Source organism: Mustela nivalis (genome assembly GCF_964662115.1).
Source record: "Mustela nivalis genome assembly, chromosome: 2".
Classification (NCBI taxonomy): domain Eukaryota; kingdom Metazoa; phylum Chordata; class Mammalia; order Carnivora; family Mustelidae; genus Mustela; species Mustela nivalis.
In genome coordinates, this window is record NC_139021.1 from 10,515,953 (window position 1) to 10,539,400 (window position 23,448).

General features: G+C 41.6%; 1 protein-coding gene across 4 annotated transcripts in view; it reads left to right on the top strand.

Moving 5' to 3' along the window:
• The window catches only part of ADCY8 (adenylate cyclase 8), a 217,735-nt gene that overhangs the window by 147,031 nt on the left and 47,256 nt on the right, over nucleotides 1-23,448 (top strand). For 2 of the 4 annotated variants that reach the window (XM_082719720.1, XM_082719722.1), the window contains 3 exons: nucleotides 4,205-4,305; nucleotides 19,862-20,063; nucleotides 22,155-22,244. In XM_082719720.1, the coding sequence (XP_082575846.1) occupies nucleotides 4,205-4,305; nucleotides 19,862-20,063; nucleotides 22,155-22,244 (393 nt within the window). The remainder of the gene's footprint in view (nucleotides 1-4,204; nucleotides 4,306-19,861; nucleotides 20,064-22,154; nucleotides 22,245-23,448) is intronic. The other 2 variants (XM_082719721.1, XM_082719723.1) reach the window with 1 other exon arrangement.

Below are 23,448 nucleotides of genomic sequence, written 5' to 3' on the forward strand. Positions count from 1 at the left end.
GCTTTGTGCTGGTGATCCATCCATCAATCATGAAAATTCAGCAGTGCTAGTTTGTTAAACTCATTCATAGGGTGTTTCTAAGGGCTATGCTTAGCCCAGATCATGATTTACTCTCATTTTAACTACGATTTATATAAACTCAAATTTTTAACACATTCCCTTTCTTTGTATCATGAACCACATCACTGAAATATAGCAAAACATGTTATACAGCACCCTATGAAGAAGATAACCATACCTTGAGAACATCAACATAACAGCAGATAGTACAGCCAATGACACATGACACCCTAGGGCTAAACCCTGGATTTCCTACTTATAATCTGTGAAGTTCTAGTTGAGTTACTCATTATGCTAAACCTCAGTTTCATGATCTACAAAATGGGGATATGATAAACATAATCTTCCTCAAAGCATTGTTGTATTAACTAAAAGAGATTGTTCTCGTAAAGCACATGGCATGGTGCTTACCTTGCACCAGGCATTAGTTATTATTATTCAAATATGTTACAAGATTTTGAGCATTTCCTGAGTCAACCAGAGCCCTATGGGTTTAAAAAAAAAAAAAAAAGTAATCGAACTCTAATCTAAGATCTCAAAGAAAGCACTTGTAACTTGTTCCAAGTGGCATACTCTTTTAATTGGCATTAATCCCAGTATAGTCAGCTCAGGTACTGGCTCCAGGCTTTTTCTGCTCTCAGACAGTGGTCCAACAGAGTGAACACACCATTGAGAGCTAAGAGGTGTGGCTTATTATCTGAACTTGGTCACCAATCCCTTAATTGACCTTGGCAAACTCTTTCTCTATATCTGATTCTCAAGTTCCTCATCTGGATATATATATATTCAAGAGAATATATATGTATATTCTCTTGAAGACCAAGGATCAGTGAATTATAAAGGCCCAGTAGTCATTTCCAATGACACCTTTCCTAAAGATCTCTGGAGAAGTGGAGAATTCTACCTCCTGGTGGAAGATCTTCTAGGAGGCAGGGGAAGGAATAAAGGCAGGGGCTTTTCCTAAGACAAAACAAACAAACAAACAAACAAAACCCACACATACATACTAGATTACAATTAGTTTTTAAAGAATCCTTTCTAATATGATGGACCAAACATTCAGCCATATTCTAGGGGACCCCAATGAGTACAAGGCACCATTTTGCACAGAGGAATGGAAGACAGCATTCTAGAAGGCACACTGAGGTTGAAAATCAGGCTTTGGAAAAGTAACAAGCATAGAAATACACTAAGTATAATTAATTGATTACAGGAAACACCTGTATGAGGTTGTCCTATGCCCTAAGAACATGCTCCGGGCGTTTTACATATATTAACTCTTTCATTATCCCAGCAACCATAATGAGATAGTTCCTATTATTATCCTTATTTTCTTGGTGAGCAAACTGTGGCATACAATGCTTAGTCAACTTTTCCAGGATTCGTTCCATAGATAGTAGGTGTCGGAGCTAAGGTTCAAATCCAGGTAGTCTAGCTCTAGGTTAGTTCATATTGCTCACCACTAAGACTTAAAAGGATAAGTAAGGCCAAGTGAGGACAGAACAGACATGAGGTGAGCAGGAGAGAGCTCTAACAATGGCAGGAGAGAACGTACATGTAACTTATTATAGCTGCGAGCCCGAGTGTTCAGACCTTCACAAGTCAAGAGGAAGTGAAATGAATCACCACCCAATGTCAGTACCCTATCATCCTGAGCCAATTAGGAATGTTCTTTCCATAGTTCTGTTCTCCTTTGTGCTTCCAAAGTAACAATGCACTCTGTTCTGAAACCCGGTATTTTATATCCGATTGACATCAGCTTCCCAATATTTTAAGGCTCTTCCTTGTGACAGTGTTGGCACTGGAGTTCAGGCATGAATAATAGAATTTATTATTCAATCCTAGCACAAATAAGATAATAGCATTGGGAACCTATGAATTGTATTCATGCCCCCATATGACAGATCAGAAAAGGGAAGTTCAATGAAACTGGCTTCACTCACAGTGAGCCACTGACAGAGTGGACAATCTGGAGCCAGAAGAAGTCTTTCCAGCCTGCCAACGGAGGCAAGTGAAAAACCTAAAGCCATGTGCAACTTTAGGCTGGACCAGTAGTGACTATGTGACATTTTTAATGTCATCACTGAGAAGCATTCAGGAAAGGACAGGAGGCAGAGACTCGGGCTTTTGATCTACAGGAAAGACTTCTTCACAGTAAAAAAGGACCCAACATGGAAAGGAATCCTTTGCAAAAGAGTGAGTTCTCAGACACCAAGAGTATCCAAGTCAAGGGCAGAAGATCCCCCTAGGATTGCTGCCTCCACCCAGTGGAAAGAAACCCACTTACCTCAACAAAGCAGAGAAAGGCATCTGATGATAATCAGCAGATGTTTGAATAGACGTCAGGAATGTCATGGAAAGGATTCCTGAAGGTCCACCTTCCATTACAACTCCAAGCTGCTGTGATAATGACGGGGAAGATAAAGATGCAGAAAATGAGGAAGACAGGGATTTGACAAACTAAAAATTATCATTGTTTTAAAAATCTCATGCCAAATCTAAATAACCAAGCTCGTTTGACATTCATCAGTCAGCTAACAAAGAATCATTAGATTTTGTATGATTAGATGTTAAACAAAATTCAGACATGTATCTTTCCTTGACTTAACTGCTTTGTGGCTAACTTGCTGATTTCTAAGCTGGTATGTATATGCCTCTCTCTGATTGTGCCCTGTCCTTAGGTAGTGCTCTTGGTAATACGGATTTTCTGTAGTTTTGTCGGGAGGGTGGTTGGCTTATCGAGATGTTTCAGGGAAACAGTCCAGTTTCCCCTCCAGATACGAGCAAGTAGTCGGCAAGCAGACAGACCCTCAGTCCTGAGGAACAGAAAAAGCATTGCCCTGAAGCAGCAATGAAAGTGCACTCTCTGGACAACGTTATGCCCCCCACCGTGGAGCTCGCTGGCTGTGGGACATTGCCATTCCCGCACATCTCAGCCAGGACACTGAACGGTCCACTCAGTCTAAAACCCAGCAAGAAGTAGGCAAGAGAATAAAAATCATGTAACTGTTGATCGTGACTACCACACCACCAACAAAGTGGACTGATTTTACTATTTCTTTGATGTGACCCAAACCTTCTCTCGGTACTGGGGACAAGCCTGCAGTGTTGCTAGAGTTCCATTTACTTGTTTCCTTCATAAAGTAACTGTGAATTTCAAGTCAGGGAATACAAAGTTCCAAAGCCAGGCTTAGCTTTCTGCTCCCCTGCCTTAAAAATGATCTGCACGCTGAAGGATCTATGGCAAGTTGTTGACCTCTCTGGCATTGAGGGAAAATGAGGGGCTTGAGGAAGGCTGATATTAAGGTCTTCTTCAGTTTTAAAAATCCTTTCTTCCTTCTGAAGGAATTGGACTCTTCATTTAGTGACTCCAACATGGTTTTAGGAAATTAGACGGGACTAAGGCAAGTGCCTATTCAGTGTTGACCTTCCAGAAGTTTTTAAGGCTAGACAGTGAAATCACTGAGCTCGCTGGATAATCAAAATAAAGTTAGTACCATTACCCAGGGTTGCCTGGAGCAGACAAGAAAAGGGCATGGAACACAGTTGGGTTTCTCCGTGTGAAATGAAAGGGCTTTGCACTCACTGGAGTTCTCTTAGGCTGCTCTCTCTTCTGAGATTCTGTGATCTTATTTTTTAATAGTCTTCATTAAAAAGGAGGCAGGAAGACTCGGGGGAAACCTTTCCCTGTATCCCCCCCCCCCCAAACAAGAAATAGAGCAAGACCCTTCAATGACTTAAGTTTACTCATGAAGAGAGTCCATGTGAATTTGATTTGTGACCTATATGGCTGTGTACTCTTCCGTTTTGTTTAAGTGATGCTAGTTCAGAGGGAGAAGAGCTGGAGAAGCTTGCACAGAGTCCCCTCTCTTTCCTTTTTTGCCTGGAAGACAACAAGATTCAGTTTTGGGCTCTCACTGGAAGGTTGGAGGGAGGGATGAAGATAATGCTTTGTGAAGGGTTAATTAAGATATGGATTCCTCCTTTAAAAAAAAAAAAAAAAAGATGTTTTAATGCTTTGTTTCTTCTTGTTGTTTTCCCTCAACTCCAAACACTAGGAAAACTTAACTCTTTCAGAAGTGCAGCTTTGCTGTGAAGTAATTTGTTCTCTTTCTTCTTCTTCTTCTTCTTTTTTTAATTACAGTATTCTCAAATGAGGGATGAAGTATTCAAGTCAAACTTGGTCTGTGCATTTATCGTTCTTCTATTTATCACGGCGATACAAAGTTTGCTTCCTTCTTCAAGGTAAATATGAAAAGACTAACTTTTCTGGTGAAATGTTTTTGTGAGTTGATAGTCCCTCACCTGGAGCCAGTCAGCTGACTTTCCCAAGGGATCAGAATTTAAAATGTTGGGACCCAGGATCCACACCAAATCATTTGATAATATCAAATTTATCTTTGATAAATTGTTGTCTTACTCTGCATCATCTCATTGCTCTGCAATGAGTTTTTCTCATGATCTTAATAAAAACAACAACCAAAATCAAAATAGGCCCCACTCTTATTTGACACTGCACCTTTGAATGTAGCAAGTAAGTATTAGAGCCTCTGCCACCACAGTCTTGTGTCTCCATTAATCACCGCTTTGTTGTTCATAGATACAGCACCAAAGCTTCCTGGGCCAGCAAAATTGGCCCTTTAATAATAGCACAAAAACCTATATGTGGTCAGAAATACCTTCCAAATACTTTCCATGCAGTAACTCATTAAATCCTCATGGCATCCCTATGAGGTAGGTACTACTAATGTCCTCATTTATAGAGGAGAGCATTGAGACCTAGAGTCATGAAATAATTTGTACCAGGTCTTACCATTGAAAAGTTACAACCTGCATTCAAACCCAGGAAGTCTCCCTCCAGAGTCTGGGCTCTTGACATTCTATCAGACACAGACTTATATTGTACAGGCCGTCAGTGCCAGAGCCAGCATTTGAACTTAGTTCTGGGTTGTCCATGGGCCAAGCTTTATGCTCTTCCTGTGAGAGAACACTCTGATTCCCATTTTGTAGATGAGGACTTATCCAAGGTCACATATCTCTATAATGGCTGAGCTGAGAATTGAACCCCAAGACAGAGTCTATTTTTTTAACTACCTACCAACTCTGTACCAAAATCAGTAGTTCATTTTGACCAGATGGATTAAAGAAGAGTTTGTAGAAAAGGTAATATTTGGAGCTGAGCAGAATGAGATAGGAAGAGTAAGTGGAAGGGCATTCCCAGTTTATAAAACAGCACTGGCAAAGGCACAGGGATGTGTGAAACGTTGTGTTTGTAGAGTAGTGGGCACTTGGGAAAGTCTAGAGTAAAATGTTTTTGTGAGGATGTGATATGGTGGACACCACAGATGAAGAAGGAGTGAGGTAGCACAGGCTCAGTGTCTGCGATGATGAAAGGTATTCAAGCTAAGTAACACTCTGAGAATGACCATGCTTGACATTCTCTGGATTAGCAAGGATACTAGGAAAGAGAAAGGGACTCCATGGAGACGGTGGCCTAAGGTGGTACATTTCAGAACCTCTCAAAACTCCCACATATCTAAAGAGCTAGATAGCAAAACCAAATACTTCTTGGACTGTATTTACAACAAAAAGAGATGATATGATAGCCCCATAAGTTCCCAAATTGAAGTGGGTAGTGACAGTCTCCCAATAGCCCCAGGATTGTGTGACATCAGCATCCATGTGGGTGGAAACAGAAACAAGCAAGTAGTCATCTGTCATGTCTGTGAACAAAAAAGCCCCAGTATAGCCAATAGATATTTACTGGGAAGTGCCACAGGGCAAATTGAGGAAGCAGCTGGAAAGGGGAGGGGCTTGCCTAATCCAGCATCCAGTGAGTGCAAAGACCCACAGGAAGTCCTGAAAGGCTGGAACTGTCACATGCTGGGAATCCACCGGACCAACTACCCCATCTCCCTCCCAGGATAGCAACTTGGAAGGATCTATGTGAGGGAAATCAAGAGGACTCACAGTAAAGACTATAGTGAAGAAGAAATACCAGGGTCATTGTAAAAGTGGAAAGAGAATGTAGCCATCACGCTTTTGAACACCACATGAAAGCAACTAAAAAGAGAGCTCCACAGAGGTGAAAAATAAACTCTCCTACGCCACGCCCATTTCTACAAGTTCAGTAAAGTTAATCTGACACAAAAATGAGCAACAAATCATATTGGTGGCAATTCGATACCAAGTTATTATCAGATAAATCGGGGGAAAAGGTAGGTCGATTTCCTTACAGTAGATGAAAACATTCCAAAAGAGAGGCCTATAACGTGTATCAAATCTATAATCCACTACCTCAAAAGAATTGAAGCACTTCATGTGGTTCAAGACATGAACTAACAACCTAAACCAGAAGTAGAAAAACAGAAATTCAACAAGAAAGCTCAGGAAGGAAATAAAAATCAGAATAAAGATACATTTCAGAAATGAAGACCTAAGAAGAGGTAATATAGAGCACATAAACACAGAAAATAATGCCTTAAGAGGAATAGAAGGTAAAAAGATTTTTTTTTAATCAAAAAGAAGAGTAATAGGCAGAGCTCCCTTCCACTCACCTTCCCACAACACTGACAAGAATCCAGAAAACGAATGGTGGACTATAGCTGAAAGAACTGCGAGACACCAGACTCTTTCTGAGGAGGAATTCTCAGGGGACCCCAGTTTAAGAGGGAAGACAAAAACCAGGATATGAGGAATTTGAAGCCACTTGTACTTATATAGCTACTGAAAACACTAAATGTAGCCCAACTCCAAGGAAGATTTACTTAAATCCTTGCAGTAAAGATTAATTTGCCTCAGTTTCTTGAACCTGATATAATGTGACTGGTTTTCAACAAAAAATTATAAAGTATGCCTAAAGGAAATAAGAGACAAAGCAATCATTAGAATCAGACTCATGGATAACAAAGATGCTGAAATTATCAGAAACAGAGTTTAAAATGACTATTTTTAGTGTGTTAAGTGTTCTTCACAAATTTTCCCATCATCCTTGCACAGAGGCCATGCTAATCTTCTCTGTATCGTTCCAATTTTAGTATATGTGCTGCTGAAGCAAGCACAATATATTAAGTGTTCTAATGGAAAAATTAGACACTATGCAAGAACAGATGGGCAATAGAAGTAGAGAGAAACTCTAAGAAAGAATAAAAAATAAATGCTAGAAATAAAAACACTGCAACGGAAATAATCAATGAGCTCATTAGTAGACTCAACAAGGCCAAAGAAAGAATCAGGGAGCTTATTGAATATAGGTCAAGAAATTCTCAAACTAAATACAAAGAAAAAAAATAAGTGGGGAAAAAAACAGGTCAAAGCATTTACGAATCTATTTTAAACATAAAAACTCAAATGTGTTTAAAGTAAAGGAATGGAGAAGATATGCTTTGCTAACACTAATCAAAAAAAGCTGTAGTAACCATACTAATTTCTGTCAGAGTAGACTCAGAACAAGGGAAATTATCAGTGGTGAAGAGGACATTACATCATGACCAAAAAAAACCTCAATTCTCAAAGAAGACATAACAATATGTATGTTATTTCTTGTATCTACCTAGGAAGAGAGTGTCAAAATACATGAAGATTAAATAACATATGGGCCAACACAGAAATCTCAAGAGAAATTTCAAAATAGTTTCACTTAAGTGAAAATAAAAATACAATGTATCAAAATGTGTAAGATACAATAAAAGCAGTTCTTAGAGGGAAATTTACAGTAATCAATGTATATATTACAAGAGAAAAATTTAAAATCAATAATCTAAGTTCTACCTTAGAAACCAGAGAAAGAAAAGAAATCTAAACCCCAAACAAGTAGAAGATAAGAAATCATAGAAATTCGGGCAGAAATCAATGAATTTGGAAACAGGAAAATAATAGAAAAATCAATAAAACTGAAATCAGGTTCTTGGAAAAGATCAATGAAATCAATAATCTCTGGCCAAGTAAACGGAAGAGAGAAGCAGAGAGAGTGACACATACACAAATCACCAATATCACAAGTGAAAGAACTACTGATCTCACAGACATTAAAATGATAAATATATATATATATGCAGGGCGCCTGGGTGGCTCAGTGGGTTAAGTCGCTGCCTTCGGCTCAGGTCATGATCTCAGGGTCCTGGGATCGAGTCCCGCATTGGGCTTTCTGCTCAGCAGGGAGCCTGCTTCCTCCTCTCTCTCTCTCTGCCTGCCTCTCTGCCTGTTTGTCATCTCTCTCTGTCAAATAAATAAAATCTTAAAAAAAAATCTTTAAAAAAATCTTATGCACATAAATTTAACGAATGAGATGAAATAGACCAAGTTGTTGAATGAGACATAAACTACCCAGATCTACACAGGAAGAAAAGGTTAACGTGAAGAGCCCTATATCAATTAAGAAATGGAGTCAGTGATTTAAAAACTAACTAAAAAATAAAACACTAGATCTTTCACTGGGGAATTCTACAAAGAGTTAGAGAAAAAATTAATACCAATTCTACACAACCTCTTCCAGAAATTAGAAGTGGAATGAATGGTTCCTAACTCATTTTTTTTTAATTTATTTGACAGACAAAGACCAAACAGAATATTTTCCAGATAGTTAAGACTTATTCGGGTGCCTGGGTGGCTCAGTGGGTTAAGCTGCTGCCTTCGGCTCAGGTCATGATCTCAGGGTCCTGGAATCGAGTCCCGCATCGGGCTCTCTGCTCAGCGGGGAGCCTGCTTCCTCCTCTCTCTCTCTCTGCCTGCTTCTCTGCCTACTTGTGATTTCTCTCTGTCAAATAAATAAATAAAAATCTTAAAAAAAAAAAAAAAGACTTATTCAACAATTGAAAATCAAACAGGGTAATCCCCCCCCATCAACAAGTTAAAGAAGAAAAGCCATATAATCACATCAATTGATATGAAAAAGTATTTGACAAAATCCAATGCCCATTTAAAGTATAAACCTCTCAGAAAACAGGAATGGAGGGGAATTTCCTTAACTTGATTATCACAATCTACAAAGAACCCATTGCTAGCATCATCCTTAGTGGTGGATAGACAAGAACATTTCCCCTGAATATCAGAAACAAGACAAGAATGTATCTCACTACAATTACTGAACATCGTGTTACATATCCTTGCTAGTAAAATAAGACATCAAAATGGAAAAAAAAAAAGTATACATATGGGAAAGGAAGAAATAAAACTAGGTGTATCTGCAAATGACATAACTGTCTCTGTAGAAAATCCAAAAAACTCCTAAAACTAATGAGCAAGTGTAGCAAGCTCACAATATACAAAGTCAATATACAAAAGTCAATTGCTTCTCCCAATGTCCTCCATGTTCTTCCTTATGCTCCACAAGTAAGTGAAACCATATGATAATTGACTCTCTCTGCTTACTTCACTCAGCATAATCTCCTCCAGTCTCACCCATTTTGATACCAAAAAAAAAAAAAAAAAAATTAGTAATGCCCATTACAGAGAAGCTAGCAAGAAACGTATAGAGATGACAGAATGGGAGAAGATATTTGCAAACGACATATCAGATAAAGGACTAGTGTCCAGAATCTATAAAGAACTTAGCAAACTCAACACCCAAAGAACAAATAATCCAATCAAGAAATGGGCAGAGGGCATGAACAAAATTTATATTTTTAATACTTATGTGAACTATCACTCTTAACAAATTTATATTTTCATTTCCCTCTGCTTATAAATATATGTGGAAGCAATAACTACAATTTTGTTGAGCATTCATTTTTTAAAAAAAATATTTTTCTGAAATATTATAGGTGCTTCAACAGGGGCATCTGGGTATCTCAGTTGGTTAAGCATCCAACTCGATTTCTGCTCAGATCAGGATCTCAAGGTCTTGGGATTGAGCCTTGCATTGGACTTGGAACTGAGCCGGCTGTCTGATTCTCCCTCTCTCACTCCCTCTCTCTTTCTCTCTATCTCAAATAAATAAAATCTTTTAAAAAAGTGAAAAAACGTCAATTGCTTTCTCATATACTACCAAATAAAAATTAGCATTTAAAGTTAACTATTTTTAAACCACCAAAAATTAAATATTTAGGTATAGATCTAACAACATATATACAGGATCTGTATACATAAAACTAAACAACAACAACAACAACAATGACAGTGGAATAAGTTTAAAAAAAGATGTAAATAAATTCTATGTTCATGGATTGAAAGACTTGATATTACTAAGATGTCAATTCTTCTCAACTTCATCTATAGATTCAATTCAGTATCATTCAAAATCCCAGCAAGCTAGTTTGTAGATATCAACAAACTGATCCTGAAGTTTCTATGAGAACACAAGGCTGTAGCATAACCAGTAAAATACCAAAAAATAAAACCTATAGTATTCACACTACTTAATTTTAAGATAATATAAATTAATATAATTATATTAATAATAAATTAATAAATAAATAAAATTATGATTATATTAAGATAATTATAAATTAATCAAGAGCATGTGATATTGAAGAAAGAATAGAATAGATTTTAACAGAAGAGCAAGCCCAGAAATAGACTCACTAATATACATAATAATGAACTGGTTTGTGACAAGGTGCAGAGTCAATTCAATGGAGAAAAGATATTTTTTCAACAAATGATACTAGAAAAATTGGATGTCCATATGAAAACCAAAAAAAATCTATACACAAATCTTACTTACATCTTTCACAAAAATCACTGGAAATAGTTTGTATACCTAAATTCAAAATTATAAAATTTCTAGAAGAGAACATAGGATAAATCTGTGATCTGGCATTTGTTTGTGAGTTTTTAGATATAATGCCAAAATCATTATCCATGAAAGAAAAAAATTGACAAGTTGGACTTAATTAAAATTAAAATTTCTGCTGTGCAAAAATATACTGTTCAGAGAATGAAAGCTCAAGTCACAGATTAGAAGAAAACATTTTTAACTCACATATCTGATAAAGAACTTGTATCCAGAATACACAAAGAACTCTTAAAACTCAACAATAACAAAACAAACAACCCAATATTAAAAATAGGCAAAAGATCTGAATAGACACTTCTCCAAAGTAGATACACAAATATCGGAAGAGCATATAAGAAGATGCTCAATGTCATTTTCCAGTAGAGAAATGCAAATTAAAACAATGACACTATACCACCACATACCTACTAACAACGAGGGCCAGAAAATAGGAAAGTATTAAAATATGCATACATACACACACATGCAAACGCAATGATGGGAGAATGTCAAAGGGACACAAGAGTTAACTGAGAGAGCTCCCGGGAACCAGAGATGGAAGACCTTGAATAAGAAGATAAATCAAATAGAATTGGGCTATCACCCAAAATATAAAATAAAATAAATATCCGTTGGTGGAGAGAAATAAACATTGAATGGATAAATTAATTAAGAATAGAGAAATCTCCTATTCAGAAAAATCCCAAATAATTTATGTAAGTACTCTGTCCTCAATGGTAGAATTTAACTCCCCATTCCTGTGGGGTCGTGTGGCTATGCTGAACGGAACTTCCTTCTGAAGAGTATAGTATGGATGGAGGGAAAGCCTAGAGAAACAAGACAAACGTTCCCAGTCAGCTGATGAACATTAACACAACAGTGATAAGTCATGTTGAATGAGAGTGTCACATAACCTCTGTGGTCTTCCTCTCAATAACCCATAACTTAGTCATAGAAAAAGAAAAAGACAAATTCCAGCTGAAAAACATTCTACAATATACCTGGTCAGTACTCCTCACTACTCTCAAGGTCATTCAAAGCAAAGGAAGTCTAAGAAATCCATCACAGTGAGTAGAGCTTAAGGAGCTATGACAACTAAATTTGAAAGTGGTATCCTGGATTGAAGATAGGAATACGGAAAATCCTATCAAGAATGTCCAACCCAGTATCTATGAGCCTAACAGAGGGCTAGACTGTGCTGTTGAAATAATATTCCAGTTTTTATTTAAAAAAATTTTTGGAGATATGTATGATTCCAGGGCTGGGACAGGAAATATGCAAGATGAGCCTGGAACATCTTGTCCTACTAAAAAATAAGGAAGCTATCAAGTTGGTTCACCGTGTCTAAAGGACTTTGAAGTTCCCATTGTACCCAATGGAATAACTTGAGCTTGAGTATGGGTAATTGTTAAAACATTCAATGAAAACCTAGAAAATATTTTTAACTTTATGAGTTTATAATGACATTTTTAAAAGTTGAATGGATGATAGAGAATTGATGAGTTATCTTGGAAACAAGTAAAAAAAGAAAAAAGGAAGGAAGGAAGGAAGGAAGAAAGGAAGGAAGGAAGGTAGGAAGATGTTTTCTCTCCCTCCTGCAAGAAGTGTACCACGAACTCACCAAATAGTAGGTGAGTGAAACATCATAAAATGACTCATGCTAATATTTTTTAAAGAAACTGTATAATTAAAATATTGTCATTTTTTCAACATCCCAATGAATTAATGGATCTAGGAATTGAGCATCAGAAGACATTATTAACACAAAAAAAGAGACAGCCATGTCTCCTGATGGGAGAAGAACAGAACATGTCTCTAGTCTTACCAAAAGGTTTAACCTAAGTTGGCTCAGCCCTTTGAATCCAGCTTCCAATCTGTAGGAATCATGGAGGATAAAGATGGTGAATGAGTCTGCAAAAGTAAAATCCAGGCAGGGGGAAATGCTATAGGTCAAGGGCACATATTCCACAATAAAGACATTGTGAAGAAAATAAAGGATAAAGAGAGAACCTGCAAATTTTTTGAAAGAGTTAAAAGATAAAACAAATTTAATATTAAAAATGGGCACAACTAAGTTATAGTGTCTAAATATAGATGATAAATCTATAAAGGAAAGGGAAGTGATTGGTTGGGAGTAGGAGAGAGGGTTGTAATGGAGTCTGGGGATGGGCTTTCAGAGTACCCAACAAAGTTCTATTTTGTGAACTCAGTAGTCATTACAAAGACAGGCATGTTATAATAGCTAATTAAGCTATACTTTGGTGTGGTTTCCTGTGTTTATGATTCATTTTACAATTTAAAGTCTTCAGTGAGAGAGAGGAGAAAAGATTGTGTACTTCTGCTAAATCGAATGCTCATTATGAATCAGACCTGTGTTAGATGCTGGGAATCTATCAGTGAACAAAGAAGACCAAAAAAAAAAGTGCTCTCATGGATCTTCTAATCTAGTGGTAGGAGTCAAAGAAATAATCAAAATATATGTGTATTTCTGGATGTAGATGCCATCTATGTAGCTGCTTGTATGCTATATAGGGACACATATGTAGATATACCTGTGTTCTGCATATAGATAATGTATACCCCATGCATGCAGATCTGTATTTGCTATTACAATGAATGAATGAATCAGGATAGGTACCAGGGAGTGCCATAAGAGGCTAGGTATCCTGACTCCCCAAGAATTATCTGGGCCCTCAGTTCTCAGGGATGGTCTCAGGGTTGAGCTGTGAGTGATGGCAGTGTCTTACCGGATTCACCCAAACTTCCTGGACTCCCCTCTTGACTCCTGCCAGTGGAGAGTTGGGGGCCAAGAAGGGCCCCATCTGGTGCATGCTCCCCCCTGACTCCTGGATTCCCAAAAGATGTCCTTTATGTGACTCTTTGTGCTGGACACTGGAGGTACACAGTCCTGATCCCTAATATCATCAAGTTCACAGTATAACTGAGGGAAAGGCAATTAACTAAACAGCTACAATATGGTACAAAGACTCTGAAGATCAGGCAAGTATATGGCAGAAGAGGGTTGTAGGAGTGAGGTGAGGAGAACAGATCAATTCAGTCTTCCCACAGGAGGTGACACTGACATCTTAACCCCCCCTCCCCCCCGAAGGACTTGCCAGGTCATGGGAGAGGACTAAGATGGAGGGGGCGGGAAGACTGGAAAGTGAGTGTCTGGAGGTGAGGGTTTTGTGAGCCTTTCTAAGGAATTGTGACTGGTTGGCAGTGAAGATATTATCGAAACTTTTCATCAAAGCCGTGATGGAGTCGATTTTGTGTTTAAAGGATCGATCACACTAACTTAGAAAATGGAAAGTTGGAAGGGCCTATAGTTGGGAAGACCAGTAGAAGGCAGGTGCAAAACTCTGGGATGAGAAATGGGTAGGGACAAGATAGTGGTGGTGGCCATGTGTGTGGGGGGGTGCGGGGGGTTGGACCAGAGAGGAAGAATTTGTTAGATAGTCAAGGTGGAGACGGACTGGGTTATGGGGAATGGGGAACAGAGAGGAGCCCAGACCGAGCTGAGGGTCTAGACTAGCCCTGGGATAGAAAAGGTCACCGTGCCAAAGAGGAAAGGAGTGTGGCACTCCGCACAGCCTGGGCAGACTCCCCTCCCAAAGGCCCTGACCAGGGAAGGTGAGCCAGCCCTGCTGCTTGATTCCTGGCTTCAGGGGAAGAGACTCGGCTCCTCCGGCAGCAGCTGGTGGGCTGAAATACCAGCCAGAACCCCAAGCTCATTTCCACAATTGAAGAGAAAAAACTGGCAATGAAGAAAACATCCCAAGCTGATCTCTGACCAGACAGGCCACGTGTTGTGGGGACTGAGGTGCCACTTTGCCCCAGATACCTCACAAGCTTTCATTAATGTGTGCTTGTTCCCTCTCCAACTCATTTTATGTCTGATTGATTCTTTGCGACTAAACAGATGGCAGGTGCCTTTCACTGGCATTTCTTCCGTCACGGAATTTTTAGCAGACGAGGCAGGCGCTGCTCATATGACCACAGCTGACTCCCAGCCCCCAAAGCAAAGTGTAATGGACCCTGGCATGAAGAGTGCTGGCTCTGCTCTTTGTTCTAATTTCCCCGTGCACGCAGATGTTCCTCTCATGCACGCAGATGTTCCTCTCCCAGAGGGGTAAACTGAGGAAAGAACAGAAAATATCTTTGTGATTATACCACGGTGTAGCTCAGTCTGCAAGCATGGTGATGAAGGGATGGAGGACAGAGCGGAAGGTGCGGAAGAAGGAAGGAAAGAGAAAATATGCAAGCAAGAGAGGGAGGCTAGGGAAAAAAGGAAGAAAGAGGCCCTGGGTCTTACTACTTTCTATGCATCTCACTAGCTGCATGTACAGACTTGACCTCTCTGTAGCCTTGATTTTCTCATCTGTAAAATGGGAATAACAATGCCCATTTCCCAAGGTTGCTGTAAGAATTAAAAGAACCATATCCATTTTGATAAGTTCTGGTTCCGTTCCCTTTCTTGAGCCTTAGTTTTTTCATCTGTTGAAGTGGCTAAGAATACCTACCTCTCAGTGTTGCTACGGGGCTCAGATGTACTATTGGACTCAGGCTCTTTGCAGATTCTGAACAGTGGTATAAATGTCATCTTTGGGTATGACCCGACTTTCTGCTTCCTATTGCACCCCAAGCTGCCAGAGGCTGTTCGCTCATCCCCATTGATCCCCGCCTTCCCAGCAAACACCCAGTCATGATACCAACCCAGACTCTGTTTTAAAGATGGGCTATGAAGAGCAATTAGAACTTAATGTCTAGAAATTATTTGGAGAGAGCTGTTTGCAAATCCCTTGTCATTTCTTTCAGACTCGATTTCAGAAATGAGAGGTTTCCTTGCCTCTTATGGACACCAACAATGCAAAGCAAATTCAGAATCCCTGGACGCCTGAGTAGCTCTATAATTAGATTAAAAAACTATAATTGGTTGCTACAATGTTTATGTGTGCAAAAGGAGATGAGCGCCGAGGAGCTAGGAGCTGCTGCAGAGATTCTTAGAGGAATTTTATAGGCAGTGCCAGCGCCTTGCATCTTGTAATTAATACTCTTCCCATCAATTTTGGAAATGCGTTTGGTTTTCTGGACTCCACTGTGAATAGAGAACTAATATTTCTTTGAGTTCATCTTATGTGCTAAGCATACTGCCTTATTATTTTAACCTCAGAGCCTTCTTAAAAGGTGGGCTTAACGATTCTGGTTTTGCAGATTAAAAATATGATACTCAGAAGAGTTAGTTACCTTGCCCAAGGCTGTACCACTGGTGAGGTTTTGGAGCTATGGGTTTACACACCTAGGGTTTTGTTCACTCTTGCCACTCACTAACCCACATGCCCGCCTTTCACCTCCTGCCTCAGCTCCTTCAGGCTGCTGTTACAAAATACTACAGACTGCAGGCTTATAAACAGCTCACATGGTTCTCACAGTTCTGGAGGCTGGAAGTCCAAGATCAAGGCACGGGCACATTCAGGGTCTAGTGAGACGCGCAGAGAGGGTTCTCACTAGGCAAAACTTATGGTAAATACTGGTATACAGAATGTGGTTGAAGTCAAGAGACCACATGGTGTCCATTCTGAATCTCCCGGATCTCTGCTTGTGTCCCCTACTCTGCCTTCCCACGCCAGTGTGGGTCTCACTGCTGCAAAAATGAGAAAGACCCCTCACCCCCAGCACCAAAGGAATGAAGAAAATCTGGGCAGTTGCCTGTTGGTACTTCCTGGGGACACCTGAGCTTTGTCGCTCAGGAGGAGATGGCCAGTCTTCTTCTTACAGAGAAGGTCCTGGCTCTGGGTTCCCAACCATCTTAGCAGATCTACAAGGACAGAAGGGCCAGCAGCTGAACTTCATATAAGCATTGAGCTTTAACACTGGCCCTGCCAAGTCCCCTGAACATACTGGATAGGTGGCAGACTCCTCCTGGAGGTTGGAAGGGCTGGAGGGCGACTGAGAATCTTTTTCCCTATGAAGGCTGGTGAAGAGCATCTCCTCTCCCCACAAAAAGTGTAAGTCAGTGAGCATTTATTGTGCACCGTCTGTGTGCTCAGCTCTATAGCAGGTGTCATGGGAGAACCCAGGGAAAAACAGCCTTGAACGAAGAACAAGACATTCCCCCAAGAGAGAGCACAGAAGGAGAAGTAAAGGGCACATGCCTGAGTGTTGCCCGTGGAGGGCAGAGGGGCTCTGGGGGGAGCCCAGAGCAGCCCCCCTGGTCCTGCACATCACCATGGAGGACCATGGAGGTCGTAGACTATGCGCATGGCAGTGGGGGGCCACAGAAGAGTCTGAGGCTCCTGCTGAGTGGCTCTCAACATCCTCTTTGCCGGCTTTGCTTCTGCCTCACACTTTGAAACAAAGCATTCGCATTCTTGGGGGCTGCCTCCCAGTATTGAGAGGCATAAGCCTAGAAATTGGCCCCTTTTCTCCAGGGACTGTCTGACAAAAGCGTTCCTTCTTCATTTGCCTCCCGGGTGCCCCAGAATAATGGTGTGCTGTTCCAGGAATGTTTTTCCAGCCTGTTTGGGGGGAAGTTTCCTATCTGCCCAGAGCCCTCTGGGAACCCACTGCTGCACAGACCTTCTGTTCTTATCTAGAACTCCTGCAGAGATTTCCTGTCAAGGTGATCTATAAAACCAAAACTGTGCAAGTATTTTTTTTTTAAAGGAAATAAAAAACCTTCAACAATAAAAACTGGGGCTGTGGGGAGAGTGAATTTCCAGCATTTGTCATGCTTGAGCATGCAAAGGGATTTGCCAGTCTTAGTTCCCCAGCCCCACCCTTGCAAATGTCTTACCTCCTGGCTGTCCTGACGCCATGCACTCCTTCTCTCCTGCTCATTTGACTACATTTCCTAAATTCCTTTTGCTGCTTTCTCTCCTTCCAGCCCATCAATTTCTATAGCTTTATCTGTGGTGCCTTTACTTCTTATTCACCTTGGGCAAGCTCCTCCATTCTCAGATCTTCAGCCAGCACCTGTTCACTCCAGACCCAGAGTTCCACAACCACCCCTCCAACTGCCTCGCTCTCTGCACGTCTCTAGAAGGATGATCCACAAACACTAGAAATTCAACTTGTCCCAAATCAAATTCATCATCCTTACACTCTATGGTCCAGCTTCTCTTCCTACATTGACCAGTTCAGAGGGTAAAAACATGAGTGTCACCTTTAATGACATCACTCTTCCACACACCTCCACACACATACAGAAAACACGTACTAAGATTAACGCTGTGTCTTTCCCTGAACCTCCCAGTTATCCATGCTGCTACCTATGTCCTTTTCTTGGTAACTTGGGCCCCAACTATCTAAACTTCTGCCAAATTCTTTCACTCCATCCTTCACCTCCCACCGTGGTTATCCTTCAGATACACAGATATGACCGTGTCCTTCCTGATAAAACATTTGGGATATCTGCGTATCACCTCCATGTGGAACTTTCTACACAGCATGTATGAGAGCCCGGCACTCCCCAGCCCCACAGCCTCACCACCTGGGTTAGTGGAAGTTCTAAACATGCGGATCACTCTTACTCTTCTGCTCCTTGCTTTTCCTTCCCTAAAACCCTCTCTTCGACCTCCAAGTCCTGACCAAAATGGCACCCCTTTTGTGAAGCCTCCCTTGATTCCTTTTCCTGTTTTCTAAATGATGGTTGCTCAAACCCCTTTATAGATCATAGCATATTCTCCAATAGTTCATCGTGTATATGTCCATATTCTCCTCTAGATTATGATCTCCTAGAGGATGGGGAAGATGTGTCCTGGTGCCTACCACTGTATCTGGGAAGAAGATTATTGAATGAATAAGTAAATGACACCACAGAATCCCCAAAAAGATGACATAGGAACACACACGGGAGGTCTGTCACTCATCAATGGCACAGTGGACTTTAAATCCTAGCTCTAACATTAACCAACTCAGTGACCTCTGGGAAGTTGCTTTTCTCTGAACCTTAAGTCTTCACCTGAAAAAAGAGAACTCAAGAGACTTCATAAGTCTGTAGCAAGGAATAGAAATCAGCTATTATATAAAGTGCTTAGCATTGGGTCTAGCACATTGGGTCTAGCACAGAGCTCTGTGTATTACTGACACTAATGTCATTAATAATAAACGTGGGGAAATCCAGGCAGAAGCATAGTAAGGCATTGTTAGAAGTTGGGTCTAACTTCATTCACCAAGTGTATGTTAGTTGAGCATCGACTGCTGGAAGATGCTGAAGCCAAATGAATGGACTTCACTGTAGAGATGGAGGAGCCACAGGTACCCTTCAATGTGTAACAGCTGGCTGGCGAAAGAAAGGCAGAGAAGTGAGACACAAATGGCTGTACAGAGAACAGAGAATGAGGGATGAACTCCTAAGGAGAAGAAATATACCTGCTGAGAGATTGGTTGGTAAGGAGAGGAAGCAGTCAAAGATGCCTCCAGAGATGGGCTTTGAAATCACCAAGCTGCTGGAAACAACCTGACACGCAACAGAAATGTCCATAGACAGGGGCTACCATGGAACAGAGCTTTGGTGAGACCTTGAAGCTCAAGATGTGTACTTGGGAGTGATGTTGAAGCCTTGGGCAAGGATGAGTTCTCCTTACCTACAACTCAAATTACACCCTTACCCATCTCAAATGGCACATGGTATATTCCCTGCAAATCTTGGTAATCACTAACCAAACTGAGCAACTTGAAACAGGTGCCAAGTTCAGATCATGGCATCAGAGTAGATGAAGAGGTTAAGTGTTTCATAAAAGCTCCCTCAAAGGAGAAAGGGCATGTGGGTCCCTCGCACAGTGGGGATATTGAGATAAAATTCCAGTGGTATGTTGTCTTCGCAGAGTTGCCTAGTGAGAAAGATAATGATATAGGAAGCAAAAAAGAAAGGCGGGGGTGGACAGGAACAATAAATAAAGCCAAATTTGATGGTCATTTCAAAGTTTCTTGATGGAATATTCTAGGGATGGATATAATTAAGAAAAGGTCTCCTGCTGATTTTTCTTGAACAAACAGAGATTTAGAGAATTATTGGGTTCCAGGGGTGGGGAAGGGCAGTCATGAATGATGCCATGTGACCCAACATTCTGGGTTTCCCTGCAGGGTGATGCCAATGGCCATCCAGTTTTCCATCCTGATTATGCTGCACTCGGCTCTCGTCCTCATCACCACGGCAGAGGATTATAAGTGTTTGCCCCTCGTCCTCCGGAAAACTTGCTGTTGGATTAATGAGACCTATTTGGCCCGGAACGTCATCATCTTTGCATCCATCTTGATTAACTTCCTGGGTGCCATCTTGAATATCGTAAGCATTCCAAACCCAACCCTCTGGCTTCTCATGTGCAGGCAAGAATGAAGGGTTTATGGAGCCTGTAGCTTCTTGCATTGCCTTTCTTGGTACCACTTACCTTCAAGTGCCTGGTGCAGCCCCAAGCTTAGGGACATAGAACAGAAATGCAGCTACTGTCAGAGCTGTGCATTTTACTAGTGGCAAACTATCACTTCCCAGTGGGGGAGATTATCTGTTCCAAGGGAGCATAAACGTCCTAAATTTCTGTATTGTCAGTGGCCAACCAATTATAATCGTGAATCAGAGTTCCCTTCAAGTACCTACCTGCTATGTGCCATGCACTGAAGGAGAAGCTGTACTCATTTTTCTTATTAAATCCTCACATAAACCCCGTGAGGTAAGTCTCCTTATCCCCACTTTATGGCTAAGGAAACTGAGGCTCAGAGACATGAAATAACTTGCTAATAAGGTCTGTCTGACTCCACAACTCATGCTCATCCTCAAATGCTAAATTTTATCTCTGGAAGTGGGGGTAGGGGGGTGGAAATAAAGAACCATCATTTCTTGAGCACCTACTATGTGCTACAGGTAGGTATTACCATTCCCATGCAATGGGTAAGGGAAATGTGCTTCAGGAGGCTTGAGATCTTGCCTATGACCTTCTAAGAGTTCACGTTGGATGGGAAACATTGAATTCACATGACTCTCCAGCTGCCATATTTATCATTGTTTTTAATTTGGTGATCCATGTTTTAATGATTTCATTTTCTCTCTAAAATGGTAACATGATAGCGACAGCATTTTCTGTGTACATACAAACAGTTTGTGTTGTCCATGGCTTAGTTACTCTAGATTCTAAGAGTGATCTGTCTCCTTCCAGGTTTTGAACTTGGCATGTTGAGAGAGGCTAGTGGAGGCATCCGTCTTGCGGTTGAACCCATCAGTGTGCCCTTGGGGCCTGAGGGAGGGTCTCCATGTGTTCAGGGACTCAAACTCGTCAGCTTGTCAGTTGTCAGTCTGTGAGTTGGAGGCTTATACTGCCTGAAATTTGTTGTCCAGAATGGCCCACTAATCACTTAGAGCTATGTTGCCCAAATTCTGTGGTTGGCCTTGTAGGAAAGGATTCTATGGGATAAAGAAAAAGGAAAATCCTAACCTAACTTAAGTCGCCATCTAATGAATATTTTATAGATTATTGCAATTGAAATGGAAGTGCTTAGGAACATTGATCATGGCCAACGGAGGCGTAGCCAGGATCTCAAGTCTTGACGAATCGGGTATTTCTGGGGTGCAGGATTTGGAAATAAATTCGGTGACTCGAGGTCAAGGTTACATCTGGGCCATCCATGCCATGGTGGTGCAGCAGGAAGTTCAGAGGCTTTGGAGTCAGATAGACCTGCCATCAAATCTCAGCTATACCACTTACGAGCTAGGTGATCCTAGACAAGTTACTTTACTTCTCAGAGTTTCATATATTTTTATTGTAAAATGGGGATAAAATAGTAGCTACATCACAAGGTGGTTGTGAGGCTTTTTTGTCCAAAGTGTCTGGCACAGAGGAGGCATTCAGCCAATGGTAGCTACTCTTTCCTGAGCACCGCAAAATCTGCAGCAGTTTCTGGCCTAGGGAATGCCCTCCCGCCCCTTGTCCCATGCTAAGAGTCTTTCTGGAGAACCTGCCCCCCTCAGATCCCTGGAATCCTCCCAGCTGTTGATGAGAGACAGGCTGCAAGCATACCCCAGACCTTTCCTCCTGTCATCTGGCTCTCTTCAGAGCCCCACAGGCACTCTCCACTGGCCCTCTGTGACAGGGCAAGCAGAACTGTCTTAACCTGGCTTCCGGGCTGGCTTGCAAAAGCTTTTTCTGAGCCAGTACCTTCTTTAAAATGGAAGAGGAGATCCCAGCTGGCCCCTCCATTCTGGAATGAAGCCCCCTGTAGGGCCTGGTCTGCCCAGGTTTCTGCCTAGGCTCAGCAGTGAAGAAGGCACACTGCTTTGTTCCCAGCACTCACACTGACTTTGTTGTTCCTGTGTTTTGTTTTGTTTTGTTTTGTTTTTTGCTGTTGTTGTTGTTCTTCTTCTTCTTTTTTTTTTTTTAATCCGCAGCTGTGGTGTGATTTTGACAAGTCGATACCCTTGAAGAACCTGACTTTCAATTCCTCAGCTGTGTTTACAGATATCTGCTCCTACCCAGAGGTATTTATTCTCGAGCTCCCCTTGGCAAGACTTGGGCCTAGGTACCTCCGCCAGCTCCACACAAGCACAACTGCCTGAAGGGTCTCAGAAAGCGTTCCAGAGGCCTGCTTTCTTCTTCTGTCTCCTCCTGCTCCTCCTCCTGCTGCTGCTCCTCCTCCTGCTGCTGCTGCTCCTCCTGCTCCTCCTTCCCCTTCTCTGCCTTTCCCTTTCTCCCCTGCCTCTTTCCTGCCCTTACCTCCAGCCTTTCCTGATTCTCCCTTCTTCTTCCTCTTCCTTTCTTCCTTCTTCCCCTGTACCTCTATCCATGTTCCTCGTCCCTTCCCCCCTCCCCCATTCATTTCCCATTCTCATCTCGAAATCCTAGAGCAGAATGTGCTGTTGTTCCCAGTCTAGGGCAGAGTTACGGCTCAAATGGCTTTTGCTGCATTCAAGAAGGAGGGAAGGAAGGAAGAGAGGTAGGGGGAAAGGAGGAAAGAAAGAAGGGAAGGGGGAGGGAGAGGACAAGTAAAGACGGAAGGAAGGAAGGGGGAAGGGGGGAGGAAGAGAAGGAAGAAAGGAAGGGAGGGAGGAAAAGAGGAAAGGGGTGGGAGAGATAGACAGAAAAAAGCTAAAAAGTCACAAACGCAGAAAACCACAACTAAATGTGAAACAAAGCACAGCACCACAGGGTCAGGAGGTGTCTCAGCAGATACCCACCATCATTATGTAAGTCTCACGCTCCCTTGGCCACAGAACCAGAGCTTTGCCCTGGGCCTTGGGGTCAGCCTATGGTACTAAGCAAAGGACAGTCTTGGGCTGTGTTAGCTGTAGCCCAGAACTTGACATTCAGGGGCAGAAATTCGGGGTCAGGAGAGAGGACAGACCCCAGCCAACCTCGCACCCTGGGGACCCAGGTCGACCCTTGTTCTCTAAGAGTCCTCCACCACCTGGGTGAGGGAAAGGCTCTGTGTTTTCTCACCTAGACCCCAGAATCAGTGTGAGAAATGTCCTGACAAGAAGAGAAAGCCTCCTGCCCCGTACAAGGTATAGAGCCCCTATTTGGTACACATGGCATCATTCAATAGTCCAGAGGGTTATCATCTCCAATCCCTAGATCATGCAACAGAGGCCCAGAGAATAACTTGTTCAGTGCCACTCCGCACCACTCCTGCTTGCCTGCCATCCTTCCTCACTTTTTTCCTTCCTTCTTTCTTTCTGTCCCTCT